Below are 12944 nucleotides of genomic sequence, written 5' to 3'. Positions count from 1 at the left end.
AATCGACTATGAATAGTCGAGTACTCGGTTTTCAGCCAAGTCCATTGTTGAATTCGATTTTCAGAACTTTGAGTACTCGAAGTCGATCAATTGGAAGTCGACTCACCTATCCCTAATAAATCCCTTATTTCATCAGAACGGTGAACCATAGAATCTTGGATAAAAAACTCGATCGTAAAAGATGGCAAACAATGGATTCGATGAATGGGCAAGTTCTGAAAAAATAATAGATTTCTAAACACAATACACGAATACTATTTCTATTTTAGGGTGGCTACATGGAAGCCAAAATCACTAAATTGGAGGAACAATTTAGTGCGGCTAGTGATCCTTTTAGACAATCCAATCTATTTAATGGCATATCTATATTTGTAAATGGCCTCACGAACCCCTCATCCGATGAGCTAAAACGTATAATGATGGTACATGGCGGGACCTATCATCATTATCAACGTTCACATACAACATTTATCATAGCATCAAATTTGCCCGACGTAAAGGTAAGAAATATGGACACGAGCAAAATTGTTAGTCCCCAGTGGGTTGTCGATTGCCTGAAAGAAAAGAGGATTTTGGATTATACTAAATATTTGCTGTATACCAATCAGAAAACATCGCAACCTTCAATAAGCTTTGCCATTAAAAAGAAAAAGGAAGAGCCAGATATCAGCATAACAAATCCTGGTATACCAGCTAGTAAGGGTGCATCAGATCAGAGCTTCGCAGACCACGGCGGTACAGCACATAATAGATCAGAAACAATTAATAGCTCCGAAAATTCACTAGAAGCCGATTTGAATTTATTTAATGCTACTATTAGAAAAAGTTTCACTGCCCAAAATAATACCCTGGAAACCAGTCATAATTCGACATTAAATACAACTAATGTCAACAAGTCGAAAGCAAATGCTTCTGGTGTGGCACGTACAGCGGTTGACCCGAAATTTCTATCTGAATTTTTTAATAACTCTCGCTTGCATCATATTGCAACATTGGGCGCAGGATTTAAGCAATATGTCAGTGAGCTGCGCGAGCAAGGCTCCGATAAAGAATTTCCTGCCAGAATGCTTTTGAAACAAAAGTTAATGGAAAATAATATACCAGAAGTGGAGCCTTTAAATGGTGGCAGTCGCAAAACATATATTATGCACATTGATATGGATTGTTTCTTTGTGTCGGTTGGATTAAGGAATAACCCACATCTGAGAGGCCTCCCTGTTGCTGTAACACATTCCAAAGGTTTTGACGAAAAGACTATCATTTAAATAGCTTATTCTTATACGTTGATTTCCAGGAGGATCTGCTGCGGCAGAAGTGCCGGTTCATCCCAATGCCGATCGTAAAGTGGAAATGGAATTATTTGCCAAACGTTTCGAACAACATTTGCACAACAACATACTTTCCGATAAGGTGCGTGGAGGTTTTGAGAATAAGATGTCATTATCAGAAATTGCTTCAGCTTCTTATGAAGCTCGTGCTAAGGGCATACATAATGGCATGTTTGTGGGCCAGGCACTAAAATTGTGTCCTGAATTGAAGACCTTACCATATGACTTCGAAGGATACCGAGAAGTTGCCTTTACTCTTTACAACACCATTGCCCAATATACCCTTAATATTGAGGCTGTGAGTTGTGATGAAATGTTTGTGGATTTGACAGACATTTTGCTGGAACTTAAAGTTGATGTTATGGATTTTGTGAAGGCCATACGAGACGAAATCAAAGAAAAAACACAGTGTCCTTGCTCAGCCGGAGTTGGAGCGAACAAGTAGGTATTTGTGCCATATTTCATTTTGCAAACATTTTCAATTAAATACCTATTATTTTCTCTATAGACTGCAGGCACGTATGGCCACAAAGAAAGCCAAACCCGATGGACAATTCTATTTACAAAGTGAAAATGTTGAATCGTATATGGCTGATATACCCATAAAGGAGTTACCAGGTGTTGGCAGCAGCACTGCCTACACACTGAAAGATGCCAACTTGCTAACTTGTGGCGATTTACAAAAAGTTTCTTTGGTGCGCATACAGGTACTGGTGGGAAAGAAATTTGGCGAAACGTTATATCAGTTCTGTAGGGGTCAGGACCAACGTGGACTAACTTATGGTCAAATACGAAAATCTGTGTCGGCCGAAGTCAATTATGGAATACGCTTTAAAACCTATGATGAATTGGAAACATTTTTAAAACAGCTTTGCGAGGAAGTACACCGGCGTCTCCTGAATATAAAAAGGAAAACAAAATGCATTACGCTCAAGTTAATGGTGCGTGCCGAAGAGGCTCCAGTGGAGACTTCGAAATTCATGGGTCATGGCGTTTGTGATCATGTAACCAAATCTGTATCCCTTTCAGAATATTGTAATGATTTGAACATAATAACCAGAAATATACTCAATACAATGAAAGCTTTGGATTTGCCCCCACATGAGTTAAGGGGAATTGGCATACAGCTTTCCAAATTAGATGAACCAACATCGGAGCAAGAGAAGCCGAAAGAAAATAGGATTATGAATATGTTTTCCAAGGTCAAAGAGAAACAAAAGGACAAACCAAAGGAAATTAAAGCCAATGAAACAGTTGAAGAACCAGTAAACGCTTTGTCCACCAATGAGACACCCGCCGTAGAAGCAGAAAATAAACCAAAAGAAAATGCCATAAAAAGTATGTTCAGCAAGATAAAGGAAAAACCAAAAGCGGAACGTAAAGAAACCACAGCGAAGCCTATTGAAGTGAAAAAGAGTCCAGAAGCAAAAAAGACCACAACTTCTAAGAGAGGCAGAGGTAAAGCAACTGCCAGTACAAAGGAAGTTAAACCAAAAACCAACATCATGGGCCTCTTGCAAAATGCTGCAGCGAAGAAAAAACCCCAAAATAATAACGATTTTCAAATTCCTTCCGATATCGATCTGGAGGTGTTTAATGCTCTTCCCCAAGATATACAGAATGAAATCCTACGGGATCGCAGAGCCCAAAAACAAGTTATTAATGAAGAGCCTCCGATTAAAAGAGATAAACCTGAAATAACATCAAATAATGTTAGTTTGCTCAATGAAAGTGATTTTCTTCCGTCCACATCAAGGGCGGCAAAACAAAAGCAGGAAAGAAAACAGGCATTGAAATCTAATCAATATAAAACTGCTTCGGAATCGAAATCTTCCCCAGCTGTAACAACTAATGAGCCACTTACGGAAGTGGACCCGGAATTTTTAGCGGCTTTGCCTCCAGATTTACGCATGGAAATAGAACAGCAAATACAACAGCAAAAGCAAGCAAATGATCCCGATCAAAGCTATCGGCCGTTGACTCCTCCATCTGTAGTAGCTGAAGAATGTATTGAAAGCAACAACGACAATAATAATAATGGTAAAAACATAAGTTCGGAAAATATTTTTATGCAACCTAAATGCTTGGAAAAGTTATTGGCTTGGTTCCAAAGCACTGACGTACCTGATAGTAGTGATATAGATATAATTTCTTCAAATGCATGTGAACTGGTCCGGGCCAAAGAGTTAGATGAACTCTATGAGGCATTATTGTACTTTGGACGTTTAATAAATCAACAAAGATCTTCAAGTGAATATTGTGCCTGGCATTTAGCGTTCAAGTCAGTCTTGAAATCAGTACAAGAGGAAATGTCCCACGTCTATGAAGGCAAGAAATTATATATGGGTGTAAAATTGAAATGTGATAAATGTAAGATATAGTATATATTTTTAGCGATATTAACAACCTGTTTATTTAATATCTTTGGGTTTGGAGCAAATGTTTTTATTTTTCTGTCAGTCACTCAGTCAGTCTTGAAGTCAGTGCAAGAGGAAATATTCCACGTCTATGAAGGCATGAAATATATAGGAGTGTAAAATTGAAATGTGATAAATGTAAGATATGAAATATTTTTGGCGATATTAACAACCTGTTTATTTAATATCTTGGGGTTTGGAGCAAATGTTTTGTTCTGTAAGGGACATACACACAAAAGCTTTCATTTTGCCTTGTATTTTTTTGAAACCAAAGAAATATATACGGAAGAAAACGGCAGAAAAACGATAATAACATGGTAAAATTAAGAAGGTAAAGTTGAAGTTAAATTAAAGTTTAAGTAAGCATTTTCTATATTTGTATTTATTCTGATGTGTGTACATACTATGGTTGAAAATTAGAGGTAGATGCATCAACGCTTGGAAACATTGATACGTCGAAATGTTTAAAATGGTTTTTCCAAAATAAGTAGATTTTCATATGTTTTCTTATACGACGCCAATCGGAGATCGTTAAGATATGCATTTTTCAACAATTTTAACGAGTTTGAATAGTTTTTCATTTATTTATACCCTAAGCCTTATGACACCAGAAGGTATATATAAATTGATTCGCCCAAAATGCGTCCCGTAAAAATAATTATCATTTAAGTTGATCTAATAATGTACTCCATCCATCTTTCTGTGTGATATGCATAACTCTTAAAGAGAGTATCTGATTTAGTCGAAACTACACATCCAGCCATTTATACCAAAATTACATCTTGTTTACCACCAAGGCAGAAATCCGTTCTTCCTGAGACATGGGGTCCTGAAAATTCATCGTCATCGGACCCTTCGGATTCTCCTTCCTTCTTTTTTGTCAACGCAGAGGAAAAAAATGTCAGGGACCGAAGAGCGACGGCCTAAACAATTATATTAACGAAGGCCTGCTACTTAAAAGGAGTATAAAATATTAGAAAACAATAACACATATTGTATGCAATGATTGAAATATATAGGTGCACTGCCTCCAAATAAATGCTAATATTTGCAACAGTACTCGGTTTGATAATTATATCTCTTATAAAGTGTGAAATAGGAGCGCCAGCCCCATTAGGAGCACATCCCAGTACGTATGCATGGACAAAATCTGATGGGAATAAGGGATAGAACATGTGTGTTAATTAATAAGATGCTTCGTTTGGAAACGTTTACAATGTCTGAAGATGAAAAGCGATCTTCACACAGAAATTTCTTTCTAAAAATTGTAAAAGGCACACCCTTGGGTTTTGTGATCTTCTTCGTATTTGGAAAAAAGTATCCACTGAGCCAGTGTCACTTTTCTTGCAAAGACTTTACCTTCTTAATTCTACCATGAAAGAGATCATTGATCTGAAATTTGGATCATATTCTTCAAATATATTCTTTTCAATTTATTTTTTGTTAATTTGAGAATTTATTGGGCTGCCACCATGGTAGAATAATTCAGGTAATAGCAAGAATTGTTGTGCAACAAACGGAACAACAACCTCATACAACTTTGTTTTTGTACGTAGTACAAGTGTCAGAGATATATTTAAAAAAAAAAAAACAAAAATATTTTCAATAAATTATTTAAAAAAAAAATCATTTTTTGAGTTTGGCATGGTAGAACTCAGAAGGTAAAGTCATGTAATCATAAGTTTTATGTACCTCGTCAAATTTCACTGAATAAAGAACAGATTCCCAATTCTGATTTCTGTGTATACAATGGATTTATAAATATAAATTTAGACAATGAGATGTTGTCAAGAGAATAATTTTGAAAAAATTGCAAAAATATGATTGCATCACTGTACCTTCTTGATTCTACCATGGTTTTGTTCATAGTAATATATATGTGAGACCATAAATATGACTTATAAAAAGTAATGTTAGTGGTTTAAAATAATTCGTGTTTATTTATCAGATATGATTTTCCAGGTGACGTTTGTATTACTTTCTACTAGCAAATATTTATGTGCTCCTAGCTTCGGTTTGTTGAACAACAACACAGAAGAAGCTTAGGTATTCCCTACCTTACCCCTGGTAAACATTACCATGTTACTCCACTAATAAACAAAACGTTTTTATAAGAACAACAATAATGGGATTGAGCATAACTATTTTGCAACATCAAAATACTACGGTATCCCTAACAAGCATGCCAACACGGTTCTGTTTTTGAATAAAGCTAAAATTTTGTTTCGTATATTGAATATTTATATTTTTAATGATATAAATACCGATTACCCTTGTTTGTTTCACTCATCTCTAGCTGTCAGCAGAATTCATAGCATTCAGCATCTGCTTGTGTACGGTTTCACGAAAGTTGACAGAAGAAACGAAGTTTACACGTCACAACACTCATTCTCAGTCGGTTAACATTGTAGAAAAGTGAAACGTTGTATTGGAAAGCCGCCGTCGTGTTGTACACAAGACTGTTTTAAATTAGGAAATTATTAAATAAAATTAAAATGTAAGTAGTCAGTAGTTAAACAAATATAATAGTAAATAAGAAAATAAAACAAATAACATGAATATAAGAGAAATAAAAAATTTCTTCACAATATTCGTTGACAAAATACTGGTGGGGTGAAAACTCTCCACGTCAACAAGTTTTTTGTTTTCTTTCGTAATTTTGAGTGGTAAACATTTAAATAAATTTTATACGAATTTGCCTTTACAGCATGTTCAAAGCTTTGTTCATTTCCTTTGCCTTGTTGGCTGTGGCTAGCGTAAGTTTGGCCGGTGACGAAGAAACTTCTGCCCGCTTGTTGGTCTCCAAACAGATCTTGAACAAATACTTGGTGGAGAAGAGTGATTTGTTGGTACGTTACACTATCTACAACGTTGGAAATGGTGCCGCTACCAATATCAAATTGGTTGATAATGGTTTCCATCCTGAAGCCTTCGAAATTGTTGGTGGCAAACCCACTGCCAGCGTTGAACGTCTTGCCCCACAAGCTAACTATACACATGTCGTTGTTGTAAGACCCAAATCCCATGGTTACTTCAACTTCACCGCTGCTGAGGTTTCCTACAAACCCGTTGAAGAAGCCGAAAAGGTAATGACAAACAACAATAATATTTCGAATAAATATTGATTACCTATTTCCATTTAGATCCAATTGGCCGTCAGCTCCGAACCTGGTGAGGGTGGTATCGTCAACTTGGGTGAATTCAACAAACGTTTCTCTTCTCACTTCTTCGATTGGGTTGCTTTTGCCATCATGACTTTGCCCTCTTTGGCCATTCCCTTGGCTTTGTGGCACTCATCCAAGAGCAAATACGAACGTCACGGCAAGAACAAGAAACATTAAACAGTGATCTTGTAGAAATACTTTTTTAAATTAGGAAACTATTTTCTTATCCATCTGTAACAAAACAAATGATTTTAAAATTTAAATTCCGCCCTTAAAGGTTGCAATAATTGAGATAAAACTTTTTCCCATCTTTGAAAGCAAAAGTGCGAGCATTGATTCCTTTGGTTAAAGCAAAGAAATCAATAGTTTTTTTTAGTTATAGCCTCAAGAAATCGTTTTAGATTTATTGAAAAATGTTGTCACACAGTTATGTTTTTTACGAAGATCATATTTGTTACTATTGATTGATTGTGCGAGCTCATTTAAACCAAAACTCTTCATCTAAAAGAACGCACTTTTAGATAATGATCACACATTTTTTTATTTATAGCGTGCGTACATTTCGATTTTGTCATACAACAACAATGTGAGATTTTTCTAATAAAAAAATAAAAACCTAACAAAACGGAGTCTTAAGTGTTTGTGGGGAAAGTGTAGAATAAACTGAACAAACGGTATTGCAGTACAAAACCTATATAAAATGTGCATATACATATATATTCTACGGGAGACCAGAATATATATCAATCACTCACTCGATATCGAAAAAAAATTATCGATCGAAATAAACAATATGCCATTTTAGCTTTAATTTGAATACCTGTTGTTTCTACAAATTTATTTTTTTTTCCATCTAAAATTATCATGCAGGCCTTTAATTTATCGTCTATATATTCCATACGTGTAGAAAGTCTTCAATCTTTGAAATACCTATAGAAGTTCCTTAATTTATGAAATATCTATCGAAGGTCGCATTAAACTGTTTTTTTTTTTTTTTTTTTTTCGTAAAACATAGGCCAAAGACTCAAGGAATATCCTATATTTATCTACCAAAAGAAAGCCTATATATAGGATTCTTCATCTTAAAAACATCTATAGAATTTCTACTTTTAAAGATCATATATCTATTAACTAACAATAAGAAGTCTTCTGACTGAAAAAGTCCCACAGAAGGACATATATATATATGGAAGACATATCTCTATACGACCTATAGAAGGTATTCTATCAATGAAAAGCCTAGAGAATGTAAATAATTAAAACCAAATAAATGTACATATGTGCAAATAAATTCCTTTTTATTATTGAAAAGAATTAATTACGGTAAATAGTTGTAAAACAAACAAAAAAACTTCTTAAAATTAATATTATATAAATATCTATTTTGTTTATTGTTAAAAACATATTCTTATATTTGTTTATCACATAAAATACTATTTTGTAAATGTATGCAGCTATGGGCGATGGTAGTAAAGCAATACGTGAAAAAGGTCTCATACTGATGTGATTACAATCAAAAACATAATGAACAATTATTTTCTAATTATTAAACTTTGCAAAATACCATATGGAAATGTTTTGAATGTCTTACAGAACGTAATTGCTGATTATAAATGTTGTCTAATGGAATGAAATGATTTGGAGAATACAATTTTATTTTCTATAATACTACTTTTGTAAATAAATGCATTATACCAGTTTGGGGGCTTAGTGAATAGATAGTTTTTTTGTTTGTGTATAGCAATAAGTACTCTTAGTTTCCATTAAATTTGGCCACGTCTTATATATTATTGGCTTATTATTTTACGATGAAAATGAAAACGAATGAAAATAATAATTTACGGGTCATTAAAGAGTATTGAGGAAGATATGATACCATAAAATCTTGGTAATAAAATCATAGAGAGCACGGTAAGTTAGAGATCCTGAAGGTTGTTTGGAGTTTAATCAACAAAGGCAAGGCGATTTGAAAGAGATCAATCAAGTCACCTCTGTAAAGAGGAAAAAATAAAGTGAATAGATTCGTATAATTGCTTTAGGATGGACAACTGATATTATTCAATTCGTTGTTCATAGACCATTGGATGCATTTTATGTAGAGGTAACACCTTTACGTGCCACCAGCATATTTAAGACAGGATGTTTGCGTATATAACTAACGGCTTTCTTGTGAGTGACCATGGTAAAATCATAGCCATTGCATTGTAATATTTTATCGTGAATACGTAGCCCAGCCCTAGCTGCAGGACTGCCATCATGGACCTCAGTAACATAAATACCCTAAAGAAACAAATAGAACAATATACACACATAAAATTGATTTGGGTATGTGAATAAATTATTTGCGACATACATAATCCGTATAGCCCTGTGGACTTTTCTTGTAATCCTGATCTATACCTCCCCCAATTTTAAAGCCACATTTCAAAATTTCTCTTCCCTCTTGGTCATAATCTTTCTCCTTGTGCAACGTAATGGGAATCTGAAAAAAGAAACGTCATTACAGGCCAAGACTAAAATTGGATTCTAACCCAATAAAAACATATTTGTTTTCTTGGAAAACCCCTTGAACTTACACTTAAACACTCCATGGCCGTACCGGCCTGGTGCTGAAATGCCATTTTAGCCATTTTTGTTGAGTTTTTATTAATTTATTACAACGAAAAAATAAAAAGAACTATCGACGCACCGCAATTTCACAGAGTATACGAAAAAAGAGAAGAAAGAAACAAAGTGGAAATGTGTGATTAAAATAAAAATCAAAGCAAAAATAAAAATAAAAAAGGGTTCTAAAATTCGCAGTTGTAGGCTCTAGAAGATCGAAACATTTCAGTATAATCGTTATGATATGATAACAACATTTTAGCCAATGTTAAGCGATTTTAATGCAATTAATTAAAATTTTATTCAGTTTAATTAATATTCAACTAAATGGTAATCTTATTACTTAGACAAACGGCAGCCTTAATTTACAGTCACTTAATGCAAATTAATTCGTGCATTATCCACGTTGTTAATGTACCAAATGATTTAAACTGCATTAAAAAATTGCATATGGCAACGCTGTGGAAAATCAATGTAAGAATTTTAATTGTTTTTACCATGGTACGGTAAGAAGGTAAAGTCATGTAATCAAAAGGTAAATTGCCGAAAACTGAAATGTTTGTTTGAAATTACACTACCTTCTTAATTTTACCATGGTTTTTATCTAAAAATGAAAATAAAACAATTATATTTTTTATATCCAGATGTCAAAAGAATAGAAGCGTAATGTCCGGTGCCAGAGAGACACCGACATTTTATTGGATATGTGGACGTAACAAAACGTAAAATGTCTTCTTCATCTTGGCAAATTCTACAGTAATCGTTATCGTCGCTATGACGTTCCATTCATTCAAGTCTTTGCTCTCACACTGCAGTGACCTGTCTTGATACTAACAAAAATTTTAAGTTCAGGTTTCCACAAGGACATTAGCGATTTTGTTCTCTTCTTAGTGACTATAGATCACATTTTCTTAGAGACATACAACCTTTTCATCGAGCCATAATTGTTGAAAACAGTGCCTTACTACGAGCTCTGTAAATTGACAAACTCACAAAAAAGTGACTGGAACACGGTTGATATGTGCTGGCAGTCTCTGCAATATTTTGTTATGATTTCACCAAAGTCATCATATCAAAACAGCTAAAGAAGCCAAGTGACAATTTCCTTCGAGCAACAAATATGTCAGTTGCGTTTTGAAAAACGTTGCTCCCATGGTACAATGAAGAGAGAGTAGGTCAACTTTGAAAAAATTGCAAGTATAGAGGTCTACCTGTTTGGCTTGTAATGTCAGAATTACTATCAAAACAATGAAAAAGCAAACAACTTGTTGCATTGATTTTGAATAAATAATTTAAAACCGCGAAAACTGAATGAATGGTTAAAATTTCTTTTCAATATCATGTTCTATATATCTCTTATGGTTTATTTCGCGACAAAAACTGTAAATTTTGTCGATTCATTCGTTGCAATAAGCATTTTGAAAACACCCGAATTTGAATATTTTCTGAACAATTTTTTATTATTGAAAAGCCAGAAAAATAAAAAAAATTAAATCATATGGTAGTTCTGCCCTACCTTGAATTCATTGTACCATGGTTGCTTCCATTAATAGAGAGTAAAATGAAATTAAGCTCCGCTACCTGTTCTGCAGAATTCGGTCACATTTCGAAAAAATTATAATCAGCTGGCAGATCTACTTTACCTTTTCATTGTACCATGGTTCTTTAAGGTGCGCTGATTTCCGAACTACAGTTCCCTTGTATCTAGTAATTAAATTGCATTCGTCTTGCATTTCTCGTTTATTCATCGCATTATTCATTTTGTAGTTACTTCAACTGTTAATATTATTTGATATAGAAAAGGGCAAATAAGATAATGTCTCAACCGTCGAAAAATCCCCCATCGTACGAGGAGGTAATGCAAACATCTACAGACACTCCTCCGCAAGGATCCCAAGGTAAACAATCTTAAATCAATGAACTTTTGTTTTTGTTGAGTTCATTGTTAACTTTTGTTTTTGTAATTTATTTCTTCTGAAGGTAAATATACCAATCCAAATGTTGGAATTACTGAAGGTGTAAATCCACAACAGCAATATTATATGCCACAAGCTCCTCCTCCGCCCTTGGCGCCGGGATATCAAGTGCCAATGTATGGAGCATTCGAAACTACTCCAGTGAGTGTGGTCATACAACCGCCTCCTATTACACAAACGCCCAACATTATTGTCGTTGGTGGCTGTCCAGCTTGTCGCATTGGGATTTTGGAGGATTCATATCCATGTTTGGGTCTTCTATGTGCCCTTGTCTTCTTTCCAGTTGGCATTCTATGCTGTTTGGCCATGAAGAACAAGCGCTGTTCGAATTGTGGAACGGAATTCTAAAAGATATAACTTGCATAGACTTAATTAACATTATCCATAGCAGGGATATATTACAACGTCCATGCATTTTTATTAAATAATATATAACTCCCTTTTTACACCAAGCTTTAAATGTTTTACAATTATGAAGAAAAATAATTTATCGAATACAATCGATAAAGACATACAAAGGCTTTTTAAAAGCCTCTAAATATCCTAACATGTTTATATTTTAATTACATATTAAAGTCGCTTGCAATCCTTATCAAACATTTTTATGTGCATAAAAATATCGATGGTAACACCAAATATTATCAGCAAATTCTTATGTTATTATATTATCTATTATATACATAAAAATATTTTTTTGGGGTACAGTCGAATGAAAAATTATAAATTTTTGGTCGATTATTTTTTTGTTTGCATCATAAATGTCTGCTGACCAAAGACGTCTGAACCATTTAATAATGTTTTTTTTTTTAGCCTTTTAAGCATTTAGTATTAATGAATGTTGATAAATGAATTACAATAAATATGAAGCCCAAATACATTGTCTTTCAATCAGAAGTGATTCTCTATTTTAAGGAAACTTTATTTTTACAATGACAATGAAAGCATTTGTACACTACCATTGAAAAGCAGAAGATGCTTAATTATTAGACCTCAAAATAAGAACAATACGAGACTCCGCTAAAATGATAAATATACCTTTACTTTTTAATCAGAAGTCCTGGAAATTAGCAGTTTAAGATTAGCTTACCCTCTCTCCTGTAAAGTTCAGAGTAACTTTAGCGTTTCTATAGTAAAGTAACGATTTATAGCTTTTATGATAATAAACTGAGCTTTCGACAATGTTAGAATTTGAATTGTATTTGGAAGTAAAGTAATTGATTATAAAACTGGTCACCCTAAAACTATAAAAGGTACAATATAAATTATATGTTAGCCCAGGGAGAGATTAATACTGGGTCCAAATTTTAACCCAGTCTATGGAGGAGAAACAAAACGCTTTTTTTCTATGAAGAGAAATGTGTTAAATGAATACTCTGCAATTTGATATTTTGTATTGATAGAGGATAACATCGGTAAAAGCGTAGCCTAAGGTATGAACATTTCGGACTATCTTGA

At 34.0% G+C, this 12944-nt stretch overlaps 4 protein-coding genes across 4 annotated transcripts; 3 read left to right on the top strand and 1 right to left on the bottom strand.

The window, feature by feature from the left end:
• The first annotated feature begins 40 nt into the window (after positions 1–40).
• Positions 41–4804, top strand: LOC101894557 (DNA repair protein Rev1). Its single transcript, XM_005185436.4, has 4 exons — positions 41–208; positions 270–1239; positions 1295–1769; positions 1837–4804. Exons 1-4 carry the CDS (start codon positions 182–184, stop codon positions 3707–3709), a joined length of 3345 nt encoding a protein of 1114 aa, XP_005185493.1. The 5' UTR covers positions 41–181; the 3' UTR covers positions 3710–4804.
• A 1281-nt stretch (positions 4805–6085) lies between these two features.
• On the top strand, positions 6086–7538 carry LOC131804055 (translocon-associated protein subunit beta-like). Its single transcript, XM_059126331.1, has 3 exons — positions 6086–6242; positions 6453–6831; positions 6889–7538. Exons 2-3 carry the CDS (start codon positions 6454–6456, stop codon positions 7084–7086), a joined length of 576 nt encoding a protein of 191 aa, XP_058982314.1. The 5' UTR covers positions 6086–6242; position 6453; the 3' UTR covers positions 7087–7538.
• Positions 7539–8182: 644 nt separating this feature from the next.
• Positions 8183–9645, bottom strand: LOC131804057 (tax1-binding protein 3 homolog). Its single transcript, XM_059126333.1, has 3 exons — positions 9486–9645; positions 9263–9391; positions 8183–9189 (listed from the first exon to the last, which is right to left on the bottom strand). Exons 1-3 carry the CDS (start codon positions 9537–9539, stop codon positions 9001–9003), a joined length of 372 nt encoding a protein of 123 aa, XP_058982316.1. The 5' UTR covers positions 9540–9645; the 3' UTR covers positions 8183–9000.
• Positions 9646–11197: 1552 nt separating this feature from the next.
• LOC131804056 (membrane protein BRI3-like) lies at positions 11198–12377 on the top strand. Its single transcript, XM_059126332.1, has 2 exons — positions 11198–11411; positions 11494–12377. Exons 1-2 carry the CDS (start codon positions 11330–11332, stop codon positions 11835–11837), a joined length of 426 nt encoding a protein of 141 aa, XP_058982315.1. The 5' UTR covers positions 11198–11329; the 3' UTR covers positions 11838–12377.
• Positions 12378–12944: the final 567 nt, after the last annotated feature.

This window comes from Musca domestica, unplaced genomic scaffold (assembly GCF_030504385.1).
Source record: "Musca domestica strain aabys unplaced genomic scaffold, Musca_domestica.polishedcontigs.V.1.1 38, whole genome shotgun sequence".
NCBI lineage: Eukaryota > Metazoa > Arthropoda > Insecta > Diptera > Muscidae > Musca > Musca domestica.
This window is presented reverse-complemented; position numbering and strand designations above follow the sequence as displayed.

Excerpts from the sequence above, each read along its gene's own strand:
- LOC131804055 (XM_059126331.1), top strand. The coding sequence starts at position 6,454 with ATGTTCAAAGCTTTGTTCATTTCCTTTGCCTTGTTGGCTGTGGCTAGC. Across the intron at positions 6,832-6,888 it reads CCGTTGAAGAAGCCGAAAAG|ATCCAATTGGCCGTCAGCTC; the intron begins GTAATGACAAAC and ends ATTTCCATTTAG.
- LOC101894557 (XM_005185436.4), top strand. The coding sequence starts at position 182 with ATGGCAAACAATGGATTCGATGAATGG. Across the intron at positions 209-269 it reads ACAATGGATTCGATGAATGG|GGTGGCTACATGGAAGCCAA; the intron begins GCAAGTTCTGAA and ends TTTCTATTTTAG. Across the intron at positions 1,770-1,836 it reads GCCGGAGTTGGAGCGAACAA|ACTGCAGGCACGTATGGCCA; the intron begins GTAGGTATTTGT and ends TTTTCTCTATAG.
- LOC131804056 (XM_059126332.1), top strand. The coding sequence starts at position 11,330 with ATGTCTCAACCGTCGAAAAATCCCCCATCGTACGAGGAGGTAATGCAA. Across the intron at positions 11,412-11,493 it reads TCCTCCGCAAGGATCCCAAG|GTAAATATACCAATCCAAAT; the intron begins GTAAACAATCTT and ends TTTCTTCTGAAG.
- LOC131804057 (XM_059126333.1), bottom strand. The coding sequence starts at position 9,539 with ATGGCTAAAATGGCATTTCAGCACCAGGCCGGTACGGCCATGGAGTGT. Across the intron at positions 9,392-9,485 it reads CGGCCATGGAGTGTTTAAGT|ATTCCCATTACGTTGCACAA; the intron begins GTAAGTTCAAGG and ends TTCTTTTTTCAG. Across the intron at positions 9,190-9,262 it reads CACAGGGCTATACGGATTAT|GGTATTTATGTTACTGAGGT; the intron begins GTATGTCGCAAA and ends TTGTTTCTTTAG.